Source organism: Acipenser ruthenus, chromosome 28 (assembly GCF_902713425.1).
Source record: "Acipenser ruthenus chromosome 28, fAciRut3.2 maternal haplotype, whole genome shotgun sequence".
Lineage (NCBI taxonomy): Eukaryota > Metazoa > Chordata > Actinopteri > Acipenseriformes > Acipenseridae > Acipenser > Acipenser ruthenus.
The window spans coordinates 6,887,519-6,908,002 of NC_081216.1; the positions used below are offsets into that span (position 1 = coordinate 6,887,519).

A 20,484-nucleotide genomic window follows, 5' to 3' on the forward strand; every position below is an offset into this window, starting at 1 on the left:
GAAACAGACACAACCCGAAACTACTACCACAATAGAGTGAGAAAAAGGTGACACTTATTTTAATTTTTCCATGGAGATTGCCCCACTCTAATCCATATAAATCTAGGTCGTTCCTTCCTGTTTATTTCTCTCCCATGTACTGGTACCTTTTCATACATTTGTTGGTATTGTATTAAAACAGCGTGTCTGCGTTGGTGTTTTGTTTAACATCTTCCTCGCGCTGACGCTGTACTTGGTGTGTTTCTGCTTTTCAGCATCGCTCTCATACCTCCTAGATGCTGCTTTTTCAGACATTTACAGGTTCTGATCTGCATCACGTTCGCGCCGCAGCACACCTGATAAAAGTGGCACGTGACTTGATCGCAGGTCAAGTCATATGATCAGGCAGTCCCTGCTCCTCCAACGCAATACGGCTTGGTAAAACAGACGTGTTGTTCCGATCCATACAGTCACACGCTACTTATTCATTTTTCACATATTGTATTATATATATATATATATATATATATATATATATTGAGGCCCCTCAAAATCTGAGGCCCTGTGTATTAGAAAACGGTTGAGTGCGAACAGCCAATCAGCTTCCAGATCTAGCAGGCTTCTATTTTGCATTGATGCCCGCTGGAACTTTGAAGTGCTTAACTGTGAATTAAATTTTAAATCAATCCGCGCATAGATACCAGATTTTTCCCTTAAAATTGTACTCTACAACTAATCTGATAACATAAAAAGCTACTTAAACATACTTTCTGACGGTGGTCTAAAACAAGGAAATCTTGTCTGTGACAGGACACCGTAAAGGCGGCTCAATTCGCAGCTGCTGGACAGCAAATCAACAGAAAAGACACGACTGGTCCTCAATTCTGTCATCTGTTGGATCCAAACAACACATTGCTCCAAAATCAACCAGTCAAACTGCCAACCCTGTTTCAGTTCTTTCCGCACCAGTCAATCCACTCCCTGCCAGCTTGAATGATGGCCCGCCTCCAACAAGAAGTTTCGTGTATGTCGTTTTTCTAGCCTAATTATGTTAGGGACTATTTTCCTCAGCGGAAGGTTACCCGGGGAAAGATCAGAAGTTCAAGGTAAATGTCGGTTTAGAAGTTTTTTTAAGACAAAATAAAGAAATAAATCGTTTTCTAATAGTGGTAGAGTCCGCATCAAGGTCAGCTACGTTTGGTAGCTGACCTTGACTTTTTCGTTAGCGCCCTCGCCGTGTATTAATGCCCGCTATAGCTGGAAGATGATTGGCTGATGACACTGACTCGTTTAAATATGAATTAACCAATGAACAGCATAACGACAGAATCTTGACGTGTGATTCAACTCAGAGCGGGAACAGCAGTTACTTTTTATTTGAAAACAGTAAAACAAGGGCATGCCAAATCCACATGGCATAAAACTAACTGCACGAAGAGAAACAGTCAAGAATTGTATTCACTGAGAAGAATATTGGTATCTCCAGTTTATCGTATTTAAGCCGTCATCATGTACCACCGCAGGACTAGAGCAGGTCGACGACAAAAGCAGAAGGTACTGTACATTTGAATATTATTTTCAGTTGGCAAGAACATGCCTGGTAGTAAGGCGTAATTTGGAGCTCGGCGGGCTATACTTTGTTGGCATTACCAGTGCTAGATTATACACTTGAAAAAGTTTAAACGCGACAGTGATTTATTTCACAGATTTTCAACATGGCAGGCTACTTCACAAACCCTAAATTGATAACTTCTAGCGCCAGTGTATGTAAACACAAATAAAGGTCTGTTGTCAATTTGTTGCTTGTGATAATTATTCACTACAATTTTTACTAGTTTAGCCTTTGCCCCCTCCCCCGTGCTTCAAGAAAAAGAGTAATCTAATTTTGCAGTATATTATAATTTCGGCTAATCTCCTTATTAGAATTACACTATTATAGGAATACACATTTTAGATTTGATTATTGAGTTTGCATTGTCGTTCAAAGATAAAATAACATACAATCAAACAGTGAGAAATTGGTTAAAATCACGTGGGAAGTTACATGCTGTTATTTCACAAATACCTTCTTATAAATCTAATGCCATTTTATTCATAAATACAAGAACTATCTGGCACTGCTCACAAACCAAAAATTAAATATCAAGTTGCCAAGAGAGGTCGTCATACAATTTAAAAAGGTCGGTATATACGGTAGTTAAAAAAGTTCCAAGGGCTCGTTTTGCCCAGTATACAGTAATATTTAAACTAAAAAAACGAAAACTTTTCAGGTAAATATGCACCACAAAAAAGCCCCTGAACCTTTTAAAGGTTAAGCTGTATCTATCCGCCCACCTTTTGGTATTTGTGGTTCATTCTGAGCGGTGCCAGGTAGGTTTAATATATAATGTGAATAACATGACATTAGAAGGTTTGGAAAAGACGAGTGCTCCTTATTATAATAGGGTTACCATATGACTCCAGATTAACCGGACGCTTTGAGACAGACCGGAATTTCAAAATTCCCCCTAAATTGAAAGTAATTCACGTATAAATGAGCTCCACCTTTGCTGAGATTAATCCTGCTGTGGTGGAATTGCTTGGGCACTGCAAACAATTCACACTGATCAGCTGCTTCTGATCAGATCTTAATGAACGAATAGCTAATTTATCGACAGAGCAACGAGATGATGATGAAATTGTATTTGCAGAATAAAATGGGCGATTGAATTTTAACAAACAGAAAAAAATAGCGACTGGCTGCAATTCATTCTTGGTATAATACAATTATTTGACGCGCATGCGGGTATTTAAGCACCATTATTAATTGTAGCTAAGGATGGTTCATTTACACCTTCATTTATTTCAATTTAGGGGCAAGTTTGAAATCCCGTTCTGTCTCACAGCGTCCGGTTAATCTGGAGCCACATGGTAACCCTACTATTGGAAAAAAAAAAAAAACTACTTCAAAGTTCACCATCCTGACTTCAAAATACACTCGCTCGCCCTATGATATCCTTCAGGGGGCGCTGTATTAGACAGGGTGGGCTTTATGGTCTACCCAGGATGCCTCTGTTGACTGGAAGTTCACATATTGCAAGATGGCGGTGGACGGTCCGGAACATGTAAGTCATTCACTGATATTTGTTAAACTCTTCATTACAGTTAATTTGATCTAATCGGTTATTGAATTGAATGGAGTTCAAGCGTACTCGGATTGTATTATCTCTTCATCTGTTCAACATTTAATTTTTAAAATGTATAATAAACAGCAGTTTGCGGTCTCATTTTGTACTTAGTGATGCATACATGTAACATGACTTGCACTTTATTGTTTGAACCGGCGGGTTATAAACATTACATATATGTCATTGTATAGCTCTGATGAGAGTTATATTTTAAGTATTTTGTTGACCGCGTTATAATTAATTGAAGCTCTTACATTGTAAAAAGTTCTGCATAATCGCAACAATAACTTGCATTGATTGGCCTTGTTTATGTGCCAGCAGAAGCCATAATAAAGCACTATAGCAAGAGTGTCCATATAGACAGTAGAAAACGCTACAGAAAATATAGTTAAACATTATAAATATATAGTAGTAAAATAAATGCAAAATGCCATGACGTCGAAGAATCTTATAGGAACTGTCTGGCTTGCCCATCTCCTAAGTTTGTGTCGGTAATTTGAAACTTCCAGCTAGTCTGACTCATGACTAGTATTTGTATTGTTTTTCATATTTGAAAGTGTTTACTTAATGGAATAATATATTACATCGATGACATTCTACTGGCAAGCACAAAACGTTTTGATGATCAAACGTGTTTGTATTTGAGAATGGTCTGCTAACCACAAACATTGGGCTTGTTGTAGATATTTAAGACTTGTCAGTGTAAAACCATACCATTTTCATGGAGCAGTCCATAAGCATGTATGTTAAATTGTTACAATCATAGCAACACAAACATTGACATTTGTAATTTTTGTACTACTTAAGTAAATTTTGTTGTTTTAATATGTTGATGTTTTTGTGTCTCATTCAGATGGAGATGGAGGAGGTGAAAGGAGGCACAGGCCTCCGACAGTATTACCTCTCCAAAATAGAAGACCTTCAGGTAATAAGAATAGTGTTTGTTCAACTCAGAGATGTTTGTCAAAATAATTCTATGTAATTGGCAGATTAATCAGTTGGTCAACACATTGCTTCTGAAGAATGTCTGCTTTTGCATGCATACATACGTCATGCATATTTATTAGGAGTTTTGTTCTTGGCATTTTCTGTTGATCAATTAGTCATCTGATTTATTAAACAATTAATCACCTGTTTGCTATTTTGCTAGTGATATGAAGTTGTATTAAAATACACTTGCGACTAAGATAAGATCAACATGTAGTACTGCCATGAAAGGAAGGCATCTATGAGCAAATGTTGAAAGTTGCAGTCTTTTTTTCTTCATTCTTTTGATATTGTGAAATATTGGGTATACCTTTTCGCTGTCCTTTTGCCAAGGTCTTTAGAAGTACCCCCTGCTATTAGTTTTTTGCGCACTGGTTTTTGATACTGCATTCAGGTAGACAAGATTAATAGATCAATTGTTTTTTAATCGATCAAAGCCCACAGGTGTGATTAATCATTCATTGATTAAAACTCCTAATATTTATATATGATAGGGGTGGGACGAATACAGCGGTTCCGAATAATTTTCCTTTAAGGCCTCACTGAACCGACACATTTCAATTCAAACCCTACCTGAAGACGTTACACACTATTGTTATGCTTATGTGTTTATAATGTGGATCTGTATCGGCCATGCAAAACTCATCTGTCTAGATTAAAAGGTGACAATTTGTGTTTAATTGAAAGCACTTCGGAGATTATACACTCAGCACAACCTTAATTGTGTGATTTAAATGTTTAACCAGCTTTCAATTAAAATGTGTCGGTTCAGTGAGACCTTAAAGGAAAATTATTCAGAACCGCTGTATTAGTCCCATCCCTAATATATGCACACTTTTTTTGTTTTTGTTTTTAAGCACGAAGCAGTGTCATTGCAAAATTTAAACTTATTTATAAATGTAAATGACAGCACAATCTGTGCTTTCTCTAGCTGGCTGTCTTTGCAGATGGAAGCAGCTCTGATAAAATGATAAACACAAAATACTGTTTGTGACAGATTTCTAAAAAAACAATGCCCTGAAAGTTAGAGCACAGTAACTTAGATAACAGAATTTGTTTCTTTTCTCTTAAAAGCTGACGGTTAATGAAAAGAGTCAGAACCTCAGGCGTCTGCAGGCTCAGAGGAATGAGCTAAATGCAAAAGGTAATCTACCGGTTATTAGAAACCCATTTAAAGTCAAGATCCTGTGTATTTTTATCACACGGATAGCTGATGGTTACCACAGCCAAAGGCTAATGCAGTGAATAGTATAAACATTTTTTAGCTGTATATATGATTTTTTTGTGTGCATGTATACCCATGTCTAAAGATACAGACTTATTTTATTGGGGATTTGCATTAAAGTCATGCTTTTTCTCATTTAGTTCGCCTTTTACGTGAAGAGCTTCAGCTGCTGCAAGAGCAGGGCTCATATGTAGGAGAGGTGGTGAGAGCCATGGATAAGAAGAAAGTGCTTGTCAAGGTATGTCTTCTATAGATGCTAAAAAATAGCTATTATGAAACCGGCTTCTTTCCTAGACATGTGTTTTGGATCGAGACTGGCCAAACATGAAAGGGAGCATAGCATTGGCATTTTATTAAAATGTATTTTAATCAGTATCAGAGTCAATACCTTTTTTTTTTCAGTTCCAATTTTTTTAAAATCAATTACCAATTCCCTTCTAATCAATTCCTCCAACTTTATTTCTTTGAAGGAATTGGAATTGAAATTGAAGTATAGGAATTGACCCCAACCCTGATTTTGACTTTGCTATAAAATGTACTGAATTCTGAACAAGATGTGTCCCTCGGTGGGTTGTCCAGAATTGGTGTATGTAAATATTTATACCACAAGAGTGGGTATATCTAGCGTGGGATATATTTTTGTTATCTCAATAGAGTGGGATAACATGATGGGGAAACATGCTTACCGGGACTAGTTTTGAATGTGTCTTTGTTTGCATTCCAATCCAGTGCTGTGCTGCTGAAATTCAGGACGGAGCTGGGTGTCGGTAGTTCAAACAATACTGCCACCTATACGTGTTTTATAACGACTTTAAAATGTCTGAAATAATTTCAAATTTCTATTGTTTTGATGTGGGCTCCCAATTTCTTGAACGTGTTTAGTCAAGAAATGCCAGTTATCTATCTGCCTGCGTCTGATTTATCCAAAAAGCCTGTAGCCCTTTCATTAATACCTGTAATGGTAGGAAACAACAGTTTAGTCAAGAAATGCCATTACCGATCTGACTTATCTGAGCAGGCTGTAGCCCCTTCATTAAAACCGGTAAAGGTATGAAACAACAGAGAGGATGTAAATTGACAGACTGAGCCCAAGGTTCTGTCTAAAGGCAGTTGCGAAGAGGCCATAAACAGGGTTTGGAATTAATCCACATCAAAGTCTGTTGACAATGAAAGTAAAGTCCCTGAATGAATTGATTTAATATAAAAAATGTACACGTTATTGCTATGTGTTTTAAATATATACTTGTGTATAAACAGAATACTGAATGATCGTTCGTGTTATACGGCTTTTATTCCCCTTAAGTGTACAGTCAGCACTCGGATATACAACACTCAGATACATGTCAGTCGCGTTTTACCGTCCTTATATTATATATGTAACAAATCTAATGCACTTACCCGTCACACTCAATTTCTGTCACACTCGATATCTGTCACCAGTTTTCTGATACAAAGCCCATCTCTTCAATGTTACAATTGACTTGTTTAACTGTTGCAGCCTACGTTTTTTTTTTTTCCTGGGATGGCAAATCAGCCTGTCTTTTGTGCACTGCAGTTACACAGCACTTCCTCCAAAAACAATGCGAACGAGACAAGGCACGGTAATGTAAAAGTTAATCATTAAACTTTTAGGTACTGTGATGCATTTAAAAAAAAAAGATCTGTGATCTTTAGTTGTTTTTGGGCACTTTCATTTCCAAGTTAACTGACATTATCAAGCACTATATTCTGTAATTTTGAATACTGACTTTGGGTACGGTTTACGTTTTAAGCAGTTCTGTGCATGGGTAACATTTTGATTTCATTTTGCTATTGGGTTAATGGGGAATTTTACATACTACTACAATACGTAACAAATTTAAAAGTTTGTACTGTATTACAGTACACATGTCCAGTCGTCTCTCTTGGGAAGTGATATTTTCAGAATCCTGTTCTGAATTAAAATACTACTTCTGTTGAAAATATAGTACTGTACCAACAAAACCAACTACAGTACATCTAAATCGAAGCCTACTTGTTTTAAAACAGTCCTTTTCAGCTATGTATTTTTTACATTGTATCTTTTTTGTGTTCCCTGAAAAAGCGAACATGTTTGTGTCTTACTGCTGTGTTATTCCCCCAACTCATGCGCTGACAAATTTCAATTAAAAAATGAACGTCTCCCTGTACAGTTCCTCACATGCAAGTCATATTTGTTCTTTGTATGCAGTGTGTGTGTGTGTGCAGGGCAGGGGGTTGTTTGGGTGTTAGGGGGCAGGTTACAACATTTTTCTACATACACGTCAAATCAGATGAAATAACCAGATATGCATCACACTCGTCTAACCGTGATTGAATTAAAAAATGTATAGGGTAGGATATGTGAGTGCTGACTGTATGTCCTTACGTGAACCACTCTGCCTGTCGGGGATCATGATTTACTGGGACATCCTCTTGCGGTGAATAAAAACCATATACCACGAACAATCATTCAGTATCCTCTATATATTGTACAAGAATATTTACTTTTTTTTTTTTTTTTACGTACTGCTTAAAGATTTGATAACATCATTTTGTGTTTAGGTTCATCCGGAGGGAAAGTTTGTTGTGGATGTAGACAAAAACATTGATATCAACGATGTAAGTCAAATTTTATTTATTTATTGATTGATTGATTGATTGATTGATTGATTGATTGATTGATTGATTGATTGATTGATTTATTAGGCATTCCTGCACTTGCAACTGATAAGCCATTTTAGATCACATTTTCAGTGTTGTGGAACTTCTCTGTCAAAATCTAACAATGACCTAAGATGGCAGCCTCATTGGGGTCATGTGGCTTTTTGGTTCCTTGATGATGAGGACCTAAAGCTTTGAGATATTGGCTTTACGTAACTGTATGTGTATGTATGTATGTATTTATTTATTAGCAGACACCCTTATCCAGGGCGACTTACAATTGTTACAAGATATCACATTATTTTTACATCCAATTACCCATTTATACAGTTGGGTTTTTACTGGAGCAATCTAGGTAAGGTACCTTGCTCAAGGGTACAGCAGCAGTATCCCCCACCTGGGACTGAACCCACGACCCTCCGGTCAAGAGTTCAGAGCCCTAACCACTACTCCCCACTGCTGCCCTATATTATTTATTTATTTATTTATTTATTTATTTATTTATATATATTTTTATTTAAAGCAGAAGTTCAATCATGGATATCGTACAAGAACAAATAACCCTTTTTATGTCAGTATTATGTAGGTGATGCTTCAAGGCTCATATCTTAGAAACCATTTTAGACAGAGAGGCTTAGCTTTAAAATATGCTGCAAATGCTACAGCATACCCGATTTCTTTATTATATTACTAGAGCAGTGGTTTTCAAACTGGGGTATGCAAGCTCTCGTCAAGGGGTACGTGAGAAATCCTGTAATGGTAGACAACGCATTTGTACCACATTGTAGTACTTTGTGACTTAGAAATCAAATCAACAATGTTGAATCTCCTTTAAAGTAAAACAACAGCCATACTGGTGTACGTTTCCTTTCTTTTGGGCAAGGTTAGCTCTATGAATACAGCTGGCTGCTGACAGTGAGTGAGCATTGAGTGCACATATGGCTAAATTACATATTTAAATAGCAAGGTGATGGTGACTGGAGTAAGTGGGCTAAAAAAAAAAAAAAAGAAACGCAGATTGTCATTGTATGATGTTACTTCTTTTAAAAATGTGTAGTATGTACTAGGTAAGTTTACTCTGAAGTTTAAATGTTCAGTGTTAGTAGTTTAATCAGTTCAGTGTTTTATTTACCTTTACGTATTATTGAGTTGAGCAGGGAGCTGGGCCGCCCTGCTTAGACAGTGAAATCACTCACTTGTTCTGCACTGGAGCGACACAACTGTTATCTTTACTTGCAGTGCTTTTATGTGTTTTCATTATTAATTAATTCGTTGAAGAACTCTTTTGTCGTGTGAGTGCATTACCCTATGCCTCCACACCAGTAAATATTGCTAAAGGCAAAAGCCCAATATTATTTATTTATTTATTTATTTATTTATTTATTATTATTACAAATATGGAATGCCGGGATTATTATTTATTTCTTAGCAGACGCCCTTATCCAGGGCGACGTACAGTCTTAAACAAAAATACATTTCAAGAATCACAGTACAAGTAATAATACAATTAGGAGCAAGATAAAAATACAATGACTTTGGTTCTAGCAAGTACAAGTATAACAAAATACCATTCAATAACGGAGCAGATAAGTGTCAGTGATAGTTACATCGGGATATAATTAAATACAAAATACTACAGAGTAAATAACACTTGTGACAGATTACAGTATTCAAGTACAGGATTAAATGCAGTAAAATAGGGGGCAGATAAGAGCAAGTAAAGCGGATTTAAGGAAGAGTGATAAGTGTCCAGAGGAAAAAAAAGAGGAGTTCTACAGGTGCTGTCTGAAGAGGTGAGTCTTGAGGAGGCGCCGGAAAGTGGTCAGGGACTGGGCAGTCCTGACATCTGTAGGAAGGTCATTCCACCACTGAGGGGCGAGGGTGGAGAAGGAGCGGGCAGGGGAGCGTAGAGGAGGTAGAGCCAGTCTTCTAGTGCAGGAGGAGCAGAGAGGTCGAGTCGGGGTGTAGGGAGAGAGTCTTACAGCTGATTAACATGAACAGACTACTGCACGCTTCTATATAAATATCCCCTTTCTACTTTCAACAAATTAGCTTTCAACAAATTAGCTTTTGGAAATACTCACTTCAAAACAATTTGGTTATTCTGGCTAGATTCGATACTGCACAAGACACACACAGCGTGTTCGTGGATCAAATTTGAGTTCAATAAAAAATAAATAAAAGAAAATCTGTTTACTCTACACGTCTGCATTTGTTTGAAGAAATGCATGACTTCTGTTGACAATTGCTTTTTTATTTGTTTGGAACCTTAGTTTTGTTTTTCAGAAGCATAATGTTTTTGGACTTGTTTCGGCTTACTTATTGGCGACTTATTGGAATAATTTTGCATAGCATTTTTAGTTGGTGCATTTGCACCGTTGTTAACTAATAACATTTTATTTTGTTTGTTTTTAACAGCAGTTTTCCATTTACAGTACTTTATCTAGAAATTAGAAAAGACCATTATTTTTTAGGTATATTATGACTACGGGTCTACTTAAATCGCTGATAATTTACGTATTTTTCTCGGGTAGGTTATGGAATAAAAATAGGATTTCGCGGACATGTTTAAACATTTAAATAAATCTAAGTAGATAATAATTCAGAGCCTTATAAAAGCCTAAAAATAGTGATACTTGCTTCCTTACTAAAACGGACTGCTGTCGTTTGTTAAAGACAAGCATGCAACATCCCCCAGCTGTTGCTGCCGGCATTCTCTGTCTCTGGTGTGAAGACTTGCCCATACATTGTACCAAGTCAAAAGAAAGAATGTGCCTGTTCGGGTCTACGATACTAACTGCGTTTAAAAAAAAAAAAAAAAAAAAAAAAAAAAAAAAAAAAAAGTAAGCAAGCAGCAGGCTGTTTGAAGCGAAGTGGCTGTGCTAGATCGTACCCGCAGTACTGATTTAACTTGGCTATAATCGACAGGAATACTTTTTGTCTTCTCTCCAATGCTGAAAACTAGATTTTAGTAACCTAAATCAAAATAGCAGTGCAACACTGACTTTGTTCCACCTCCCACTGTACAGTACAGGTCACTGAAAAGCCAGTACAGATGCACTAATAGATAGGCTGATTAAAACGTTGTTGTCAGCAAACAAGAAAGTTAACCGCTTTGGAGTATTTTTTTTAAATGTTATTTGTCTAAGGACGTTTTTGTTTTTTTTTTTCCCTAAAAGTGCAGTTTGTACACTGGGTGGCGAAAAATATAAAACCATATCTACAGAATTAAGATACGTAGTTTGCGTCGCTTGCGGTGTGCAGTAGTTTTTAAATTAGTTTTCTTTTTCTCTCAATAATAGTCTGGTATGCATTGGCCCCTAAAAGACGTGAATTTCGCAGTGACCCCTCAATTTCCCAATTTCCGTGAAATCCCGAATTAGGTAGACCACTAATTATTACCCTAAATCTGATGGGGGTACACAGTAGACAAGATTATTTGGAAGGGGATATGGGGCCTAAAGTTTGAAAACCACTGTACTAGAGCATTGCTAATCTTGTGAGCGACTGAAACTCAACAAACAAAGGCTTTGTTTGGAAGCACACAATATTAATCTTCCCTCAGTTAATTTCAATGCACTATACTCAATTGATAACTGTGATTTTATAAGCAACAGACCAGGCCCAATATTTGGACAGATGGATACACTCATGTATTTAGAATGCCGGATGAAAATGTTTTCATATTTTAATTAACAAACAGACTTATCTTCATTTCATAAGGGTTAAATGTGTGCATTTTCTTATTTAATTTTGCAATGTATGTGTTTAAACTCACAAATTTAATCATTCACATTATTCCCACTGTGTAAATGACAGAGTACACTTGTGATAATAGAAAAAAAGAATGAGAGACTTAGGTTGTAAAACAAATTACATTAAAATACTGCATACTACACACTGACAGTGTCTTTACAGTTGGTACACAACTATTTGCTGTCAAAGTTCCATTGTAGGTGCTGACTGTTAATTGTATGTTTCACTGCCACATTGTTTAAACCTCTGGACATATCGATGATATTTCCATTTTACTTAATGTTTACAACTCCAATTAATCTGGCATTCCATTTCCCTAAGTTTGCTCCCTTGCTTTGTTTTTGTATATTGGTCAATGTAAAACTGCCAATTTGTTTTTTGCATGTTGAAGGTGACCCCTAACTGCCGCGTGGCTCTTAGGAACGACAGCTACACCCTTCACAAAATCCTGCCCAACAAAGTGGACCCACTTGTGTCACTGATGATGGTGGAGAAGGTTCCAGACTCCACCTATGAAATGATTGGAGGCCTGGATAAGCAGATCAAAGAAATCAAGGAGGTCATTGAGCTGCCTGTTAAGCACCCTGAGTTGTTTGAAGCCCTGGGGATTGCACAGCCCAAGGTTGGTGCTCTACCATGACATCCTCAAAATTACCTATACATATTTAGAATGCCTCGAGATACCCATGGAGATTTGCCTTGGCATGGGTTTTGGTTGGGCCCCAGTACGCCAGGCCTCTGTTTTTCAGGTAGCTCCCTTGGGCCTATAGATACCATTTTTGTTATGGTTGGCATTAAACCACATTTGCTTTAATTTCAGGGAGTGTTGCTTTATGGACCTCCAGGAACTGGAAAAACACTACTGGCGAGAGCTGTAGCCCATCATACAGACTGTACCTTTATCAGGGTTTCAGGCTCTGAGCTGGTGCAGAAATTCATTGGAGAGGGTGAGATAAGACATATGTTATTGAATTATAAAATCAAATCTGTACATCTGTATCAGGTAACGGTGGGAATCTGGTGTACAATCAAATGGTTGATGGGGATGCTCCCTTGAGTCCTGTGGGCAGGGGTTTCGCTGTCGCTCGTCACTCGTAATTTGCGAATGTTTTTTGAAAGTGACGACAAAAAAAAAAGTGGAATCGTCACTAGTGACGATCGTTTCTGTTTGTACTATAAAAAAATCCCTTTTGTTAAAGTCTCTTTCTTGAAAAGAAGGGATCGCTAAACCAGTGTCACTGCTTCTGATCAGATCAGCGCCTCGGCCTCATCGATTCATTGACTCTGCAACGTTGTCATCGCGTGGTAGGCGACGTAAATGCAGTCAGCCAATCAGCGCCTCAGTTTCATATTGCGCAAATATAACCTTGTATCCCTGTTACACCCGACCCATTACGTCTGGAAGAATAAGTAATCAGCTTCGGCAGTGACTGTTGAAATGTAGGTTATTCTAGTTGTGCTTAAAAATACTGTGTGCAGAAGATTTGTGAAACGAAAACCGCATCATTGACTTAAAAAGAAAAAGCCTACGGTAACTTTATAAAATATGTGAAATGTGTCTTTTCTATGACCAAAAATGCTAAAATTCAGGGCCAAAAGTATTCCGTATGTGTTAAGCACCAACTGTCTCTTGACCATTTCGCCAGTAGGCCTATAACGAGCATGGTAAAATTATATATATACAGTGTATGTGGTTTTATACGGCACTGTATATATGCCTACAATACATCTTGCATTGAGAAAACACCACTGGAATCGGAATAAAGGAAATTCTTATGTAATACAGTTCACGTGCAGCATGGTTTTGGTAAGTAGCATTTTCAAAACCATATCATTATGTGCAGTATTAAAATAAGTTAAAAACATAGCAAATCCACAAAACCAACGAAATACATAGTGTATATTTGACATTTTATTTGTAGTGTTCTGTAATCGTTTTAACCTGAAGCAGATATACGCGTTTATCATATTATCAACAACACCAACGTGTGTTGTAAAAATAAAGCAACAATTGATTTGAAAACTTACCAAATATTTACGTGGTGGCTAAGAATAAAAAATGTCAAGATAAAAATGTCTTTTTATATGGAAATTGTCAAACTAAAAGGGGAAGCTGGAAGAATTTACCAGTCAGGACAACGGCATTTAAATACTACTACTATTAAACTGTATCTGTTGGTAATGTGGTTTCTTCTAGCAGTTTTCAAACTGGGGTACACGTACCCCTGGGGGTACTCGAGAAAAATTCTGAAATGGCAGACAACGCATTTTATTCAGTACCACTTGCCAATCTATTGCAAACTTTTGTCATGTAATCAACGTTTAATCGCTAACACCAGACTGACGAGCTGTGACAGAGCGTTCAGTGCACACACGGCTCATTCACATATTAAATATGTACATTTTAAATAAGCCCTGTTGTTTAAATGTAATATAAACAGTTGGGCGGTTACTGCAGTCTGTCTGGGATACAAAAAAAGACATTTTAAAAACTAAACGCCTAGTCTTTAACTTATTTTATTTCCTGTGTGCGTTCATGCCTGCAAGTCGATATTTATTTGTTTCAATGACAAACAGAACAACCAGAACAACACGTTGTAGAAGATGAAGACTTGGATTCGGAAAACCAGAAAAAAAAGAACAAACAAAGCTCACAAGCATCAGATAACAGAAAAAGAAAACAAGCAGCAAAGTTTCAGCCTTATTGCAAAACTCTGTTTCCATGGGTTGTATATAATATTCTAACACTGTTTTTTTTCTTTTTATTGTAAAGACATACATGGTATAAGTAATTCATAATGCATTCTGTGTCTGTATGTAGCTTTTCAGGGCAAATAAATCTGGTTCTTGAGTTTTAATGTTTTAAAATTTTACAGCTGTAAATTACCAATTTATTTAAACTGTAGAGCATTATTAAAATGGTTTAATTAAATAATTGTTTTGGTCAATACAGTGATTTAAGGTATAAAATAAAAACAGGACTCTTGAAAACTTGAGCTGTGCGCCAGTAGTGACTACTGAATATCTGGAGTGAATAATGTTTTTAGAAAGGATTAGTCACTAGTGACTACAAAAATCTAGAACCCAGGGGAAACCCTGCCTGTGGGCCAAATCATATTTTGTCATTCATGCCTACCACATTCCAGTTTCATTGCCCTGCCTAGTGACACAGAAAGCAGCCACTCTTGTAATTGAAATAGATTGGAAAGCTATTTGTTAATATGGCAGTAGAACATAGTATACCAGGTGACTTTTTTAAAGCTCTGACCTGAGCTCGGAAAGCTGCTTCACACAAATAACTTAAATTAAATTATTTGTAGATACACATGTTTAAAGTCTCTGCTAGAATAGCATTGTGTTTTGTGTGGCAGGGGCTCGCATGGTGCGAGAGCTGTTTGTGATGGCTAGAGAACACGCTCCGTCCATCATCTTCATGGATGAGATTGACTCGATCGGCTCGTCGCGTCTTGAGGGCGGCTCCGGGGGGGACAGCGAGGTGCAGAGGACCATGCTGGAGCTGCTCAACCAGCTGGATGGATTTGAGGCCACCAAAAACATCAAGGTACTTCTCGACTTTACCTTAGGATCTCTGCAGCGTTTTCAACAGCTTAAGAAACAAAAATTACTTTTCAGGTTTATGTTTTGGTTTCATGAGGGTGTCTGGGTTGTGTTTCTTGCTTTCATTTTCAAATAGAATACAAGGTATAGAAAAACTGATAGAATCATAGCTTAGTCCAGCCATGTTTCTACTGAAGGCCAGTGAATATACATTACTAATGACCACTTCTTATCTGTGTCTTATGAAAACTAATCACAAAATGCTGTCTTAAAATGACTGCGGTTTTTATTCCCCCCCAACCCTACACCTGTAAATATTTTGTAATGTTACAGTAAATTCTGTGAAATTTGAGGAGGACATTTCAGAAGAACCAGTGCTGCTTCTCTGAATCTGGGGATTTAATGTTCGTCCTACAGAAGAGTAAAAAAAAACAAAAACAAAAAAACACAACACAAGGTGTACTGTGTGTCAGTGTGACCGCAAATCTTTTCAGTAGCTTAGTGTTTATCAAATACCTGATGTGCATACATACTGTTCTTGTGCACAAGAGTCTGCACTGCTTACTCTTGAGCTTGCTACATACCGTGTCTTGCAGTTTCTTGTGGTTTTGAAATCAAAAGTATCTTTATGCTTTAATTCTCCATGCCCAGATAGTTCTTGGAAATCGGACTCTTTTCTTTATCAAAAGGTCATCATGGCTACTAACCGAATCGACATCTTGGATTCAGCCCTGCTGCGGCCAGGTAGAATAGACAGAAAGATTGAATTCCCTCCTCCCAATGAAGAGGTAATTATTATTATTTATTTTTAATATTTAAAAGAAGTAACATTAAAATGTGTTTTATTTTTTATTTCAAGCATTTACCAACCCAAATAATAATTAGACAAGGAAATATTAATAGTAAAATGACAATAGCTGTATAACTGGGGATGAACATTTTCATCTTTAGGCAAATTTCAGACATTTATCTCAATTAGCTCTAATCTTGGATTACCTTACATGACCTAACATTTGTGGCTCATCTGATTGCATATTTAAATCTACATAAATGTTGTAAACCTGGGGTTCTGCATGAGATACAGTTTAATAACTGTATTTTGATGAGAAGCTTGTACATCATTTTGGTTTGTAGGCCCGTTTGGATATTCTGAAGATTCATTCTCGCAAGATGAATCTTACACGAGGCATTAACCTGCGCAAAATTGCCGAGCTCATGCCAGGGGCATCTGGAGCTGAGGTTAAGGTAAGACTAGCTTTCCACTTTCTTAAAGTTTATTTAATACAGTCTTAACTCCAGTAGCTGGCAACATACACAAAGTGATTTTTTAGTGAATGCATTTACTGTGCTAGAAAAGCCTCACTTAAACAGTAGTAGTGGTTTTTATATAGATTTTTTATAAATATATAAAATTAATAAACGTGAACCAAAACGGCGAGTTTTTTCATTTTACAATGCCATTTACATGTTTGTTTTATTTGAAGTGTTTGAAAATTAATGAATATTTAAATTGCGTGAATGTCATGACATTAAAATCCTGTGTTTGTCATTTTTAAGTAAGTTCTGATTTTAATTAAAAAAAAAAAGATTCCTGCCTTCACATTTGAAATTATCGGCTTATTGCAGAGGGAGTGTTTTTAACATTAGGTAGATTGATTATGTTTACAATTAGGCATGCTTAAAATTCAAAAGTAAAGCAAAGCACACAGTCACAATAAAAAATCAAAGTACAATATTTATTGACTGGTGAAATACAAATCACTGTTGCTGCAGTATGTCCACTGTTTTGTCATTTTAAATTATTTTCCAAAAAAAACATTAAACTTTAAAGCTACAGTGTGCCGTGTAAAGGCACATAATGAAAAAACACATTTGTCGATGAAAAATGCAAGAATAAAAGTCGCTACATTTAAGAAAAAATATATATATAAACACCTGAAATTTTTGGTCCACTAAAATAAAGGGCCTTGCATAATCTAAGTAAGAAATTGCAGTGTCCAGTGTGAACACACAACACAAAATACAGACAGCACTCGGATATACGAAAAAGCAGTCCTCATTTTTTTATATTTATATATATATATATATATATATATATATATATATATAAAATATGTGTGTGTGTATATATTACACACTACCGGTCAAAAGTTTTAGAACACCCCCATTTTTCCAGTTTTTATTGAAATTTAAGCAGTTCAAGTCCAGTGAATAACCTGAAATGGTACAAAGGTAAGCGGTAAACTGCCAGAGGTTAAAAAAAAAAAGTTTAGGTTACCAAAAACTGAAAAATAATGTACATTTTAGAGTTATACAAAAAGGCCTTTTTCAGGGAACAAGTAATGGGTTAACAACTTACAGCTGTTCTGCAGCAATGGAAGTAAATTAAGCCTTGAAAGTTGATGCTAACAATTCCTACAGGTGTCCCAACTTTTGTTGATTACTTACAAACCCTCTGTCTGTATAAAAGCAGTGTTGGAACAGACTGTGTTACTACACCCTCTTAACCCTTTGCGGTCCATTTATTAAATGCACGTCAGGCACGCCAGGTCTAATTTATTTTCATATGCGCAGTTAATTTTATACGCGCTGTTTAAAAGTATTTTTTTTCACAGTCAAACGGGTTTAAATGGCCCTGCATATCAACAAAGCACTCACTAGGCATCTCCAGCCCCGCGCCACCCTTTCGTTCGCTATAGCTTTCACCTATGTAAGAAATAAATAATAATAATAGTTGTACATACCAATCAATCATCTCCTGATCACTCGTTTTATCACCAAACTCCTCAATAATGCGATCCTAGTCATTATTTTATTACTATAACATCTCAAAAAAGCTCTGCAAATGTCCGTGATAGTCTCTGTGCGCTGATTCAGTAACAGGCAGCTTGTTTCCTTATCGCCAAAAACTTAACGGGGTTCCTCTGTCTACAAAAACACGCTTAGGGCAATTGTCATCTGGATTATCAAATAAATCTTATACTATCACCTGTCGAGCCTGGCAGAAAAAAAAAAGTTGTTTCAATGGCAGATCTGGACTTCAGCCTCCTTCAGCGTAGTCTTAAAGTTAAGACCTTACTTAAGACCAAAATTCCGTTAAGACTCATTCATGAATAAGGCTTAAGGCGAAATTGTGACTTATGACCAGTCTTCGACTTCAGTCAGCTTTGTGAATACGACCCCAGGGTGTTATATGAGCTGCAATTAATCTACCAATCACTGTTTTGTGCAGGGTGTGTGCACAGAGGCCGGAATGTATGCACTGAGGGAGAGGAGGGTTCATGTTACACAAGAGGACTTTGAGATGGCTGTTGCCAAGGTAAGGATGAACAGGGCCAGGATACTGTCATGTGGGGTATTTTTAAAACCATCTAGGTGACAACCCATAACTATTACTTTGTACAACTCCTTAACCAGTAAACAATCTCATCTGCAATTCAAATGGCAAAGATGCATAGTTAAGCTGTGGAGGAATTGATGATACAAAATGTCAAGTCAGTCTCCTTAGGAAATTTTAAGCTTTCAGAATTTGCCAGCTTGGAATGTTTTTTATTTTTTGTGTTAAACATTTTTGCTAATGTCACCCATTCTGGATATTAAGGATTAGGAACTATTTTGAACACATTCAAAGTTAGATCACTTCAGTGTGATCTTAAGGTTTCATTTTGTAGTTAATATAAAAATCTTTATTTTTTTTGTAACAGGTCATGCAAAAAGATAGTGAAAAGAACATGTCCATCAAGAAGCTTTGGAAGTAACAGCCCTTGGATACACAACCGCTTTTGTTTTGTTAATCTTTGTTTAAAGAAATATTCTCATGTCATTCTCAATAAATGGATTTTACAAGTTATAAATCATGTTATGGATTTGTTGTACAAAGCTAACAGTCATGTACTTTATTATAGCATTGGGGTGCAATGCATTTCTTTACCTGTGTTTTCCATTACTGTTTAGTTTCTTATGAAAAAATGAAAGCAAATTTTGCAGTTGCACAAAACTTTGTGTATGCAATAGCATATTTCTGCAGTCCATTCAATTTTTTTTGATTTCAGTAAAATATGGTTGACACACTTAATGTGAAACTGATTTCTGTTTTAAACCCTGTCTCCCAAATTTTGAAAAATGGTTGATTGCACTGCACAGTAAAAAGGTCCTCTTGCTGTGATTAGAGAGTAAAACAATGTGTTGCTGATTTATAAGCTGTTTTGTGCCAGTGATTTATCGTTGGTAAAAGATTCTCTACTGTACCTCATTAAAGTTTTGAATTCGTACAAAATACTGTTAACTCCTTTCTTTCTGCTATCTATAAATAGTTTAAACAACTCAAAAGTGTTTATATGTTTTTGCAACTAATGTTGTATTCCCTAGGATTCAGTAAACTACACAATTGGCAGTCATTTGGGAAATGGACATTGCAAACTTGGCTAAAATGAATGGCAAGCAACAGGGTTTATAGTTGTATACAGATTATTTAATCCACATACAGCTTTGTGAGTCACTGGTGAAATTTGATATTATGTGAATATAGCAGAAGCTCCACACTGGATTGTCTTCCAGACAGGTTTTTCTCAAACCACCACCCAGAGGCAGTCTGTTTTAGACTGATATATGGGCTGTAGCGCTTTGGTTTTTAAGTATAATTGTATTTTATCCAAAAAAGGAACAATTTGGTAACTTCACTGATGTTTAATATTTATGGAATAAAGCTGTGTAGAAACTCTTTGACCAGATAAGAATCTTATCAGTAATTTACTTGTTTTATATATATATGTTACACTCTAGAGTCAGGATTTGGTCAATCACCGATAAAAATAACCACTTTGCGATTTGAGGATTTTAAATGTATCAAAGAATGAAATGAAAGGTTATTTTGGTCTTTGAGCAAATTATTTTGCTCAAATTGCAAAACATCAAAAGCAAAGAATGAAACAAAAGGGACAGTTTATTTCTTAAGTGATATAATCAAATTGCGAAATGAGCTTTGAGCTAATTCAGTTTCCGACGATGGTGAAGTTGGCTTAGTTGCATTCCAGCTTGCACGCATACCGCAAATGTAACACAAATTGAGTAACTGGGGTATTGAAAGGTAAAATCACTTTGGGCCACTTATTTTAAAGTTGATTCTCACAGAAGGGAAACCTATCTACGTCA

The 20,484-nt window shown here is 36.4% G+C and overlaps 1 protein-coding gene across 2 annotated transcripts; it reads left to right on the forward strand.

The window, feature by feature from the left end:
* The first annotated feature begins 1,408 nt into the window (after positions 1–1,408).
* LOC117434649 (26S proteasome regulatory subunit 8-like) lies at positions 1,409–19,609 on the forward strand. Of its 2 annotated transcripts, none has more exons than XM_059003354.1 (12): positions 1,409–1,533; positions 4,000–4,071; positions 5,208–5,277; positions 5,499–5,596; positions 7,921–7,977; positions 12,167–12,397; positions 12,596–12,722; positions 15,147–15,337; positions 16,023–16,121; positions 16,468–16,578; positions 18,566–18,652; positions 19,038–19,609. In XM_059003354.1, exons 1-12 carry the CDS (start codon positions 1,489–1,491, stop codon positions 19,089–19,091), a joined length of 1,242 nt encoding a protein of 413 aa, XP_058859337.1. In that variant the 5' UTR covers positions 1,409–1,488; the 3' UTR covers positions 19,092–19,609. The 2 variants fall into 2 exon arrangements, with proteins under 2 accessions (XP_058859337.1, XP_033913137.1); XM_034057246.3 differs by lacking the exon at positions 1,409–1,533 and adding an exon at positions 2,979–3,083.
* The last annotated feature ends 875 nt before the right edge of the window (positions 19,610–20,484 follow it).

Coding starts and splice junctions, on each gene's coding strand:
- LOC117434649 (XM_059003354.1), top strand. CDS start 1,489: ATGTACCACCGCAGGACTAGAGCAGGTCGACGACAAAAGCAGAAG. Junction 7,978..12,166: donor AAAACATTGATATCAACGAT/GTAAGTCAAATT, acceptor TGCATGTTGAAG/GTGACCCCTAACTGCCGCGT. Junction 12,398..12,595: donor TGGGGATTGCACAGCCCAAG/GTTGGTGCTCTA, acceptor CTTTAATTTCAG/GGAGTGTTGCTTTATGGACC.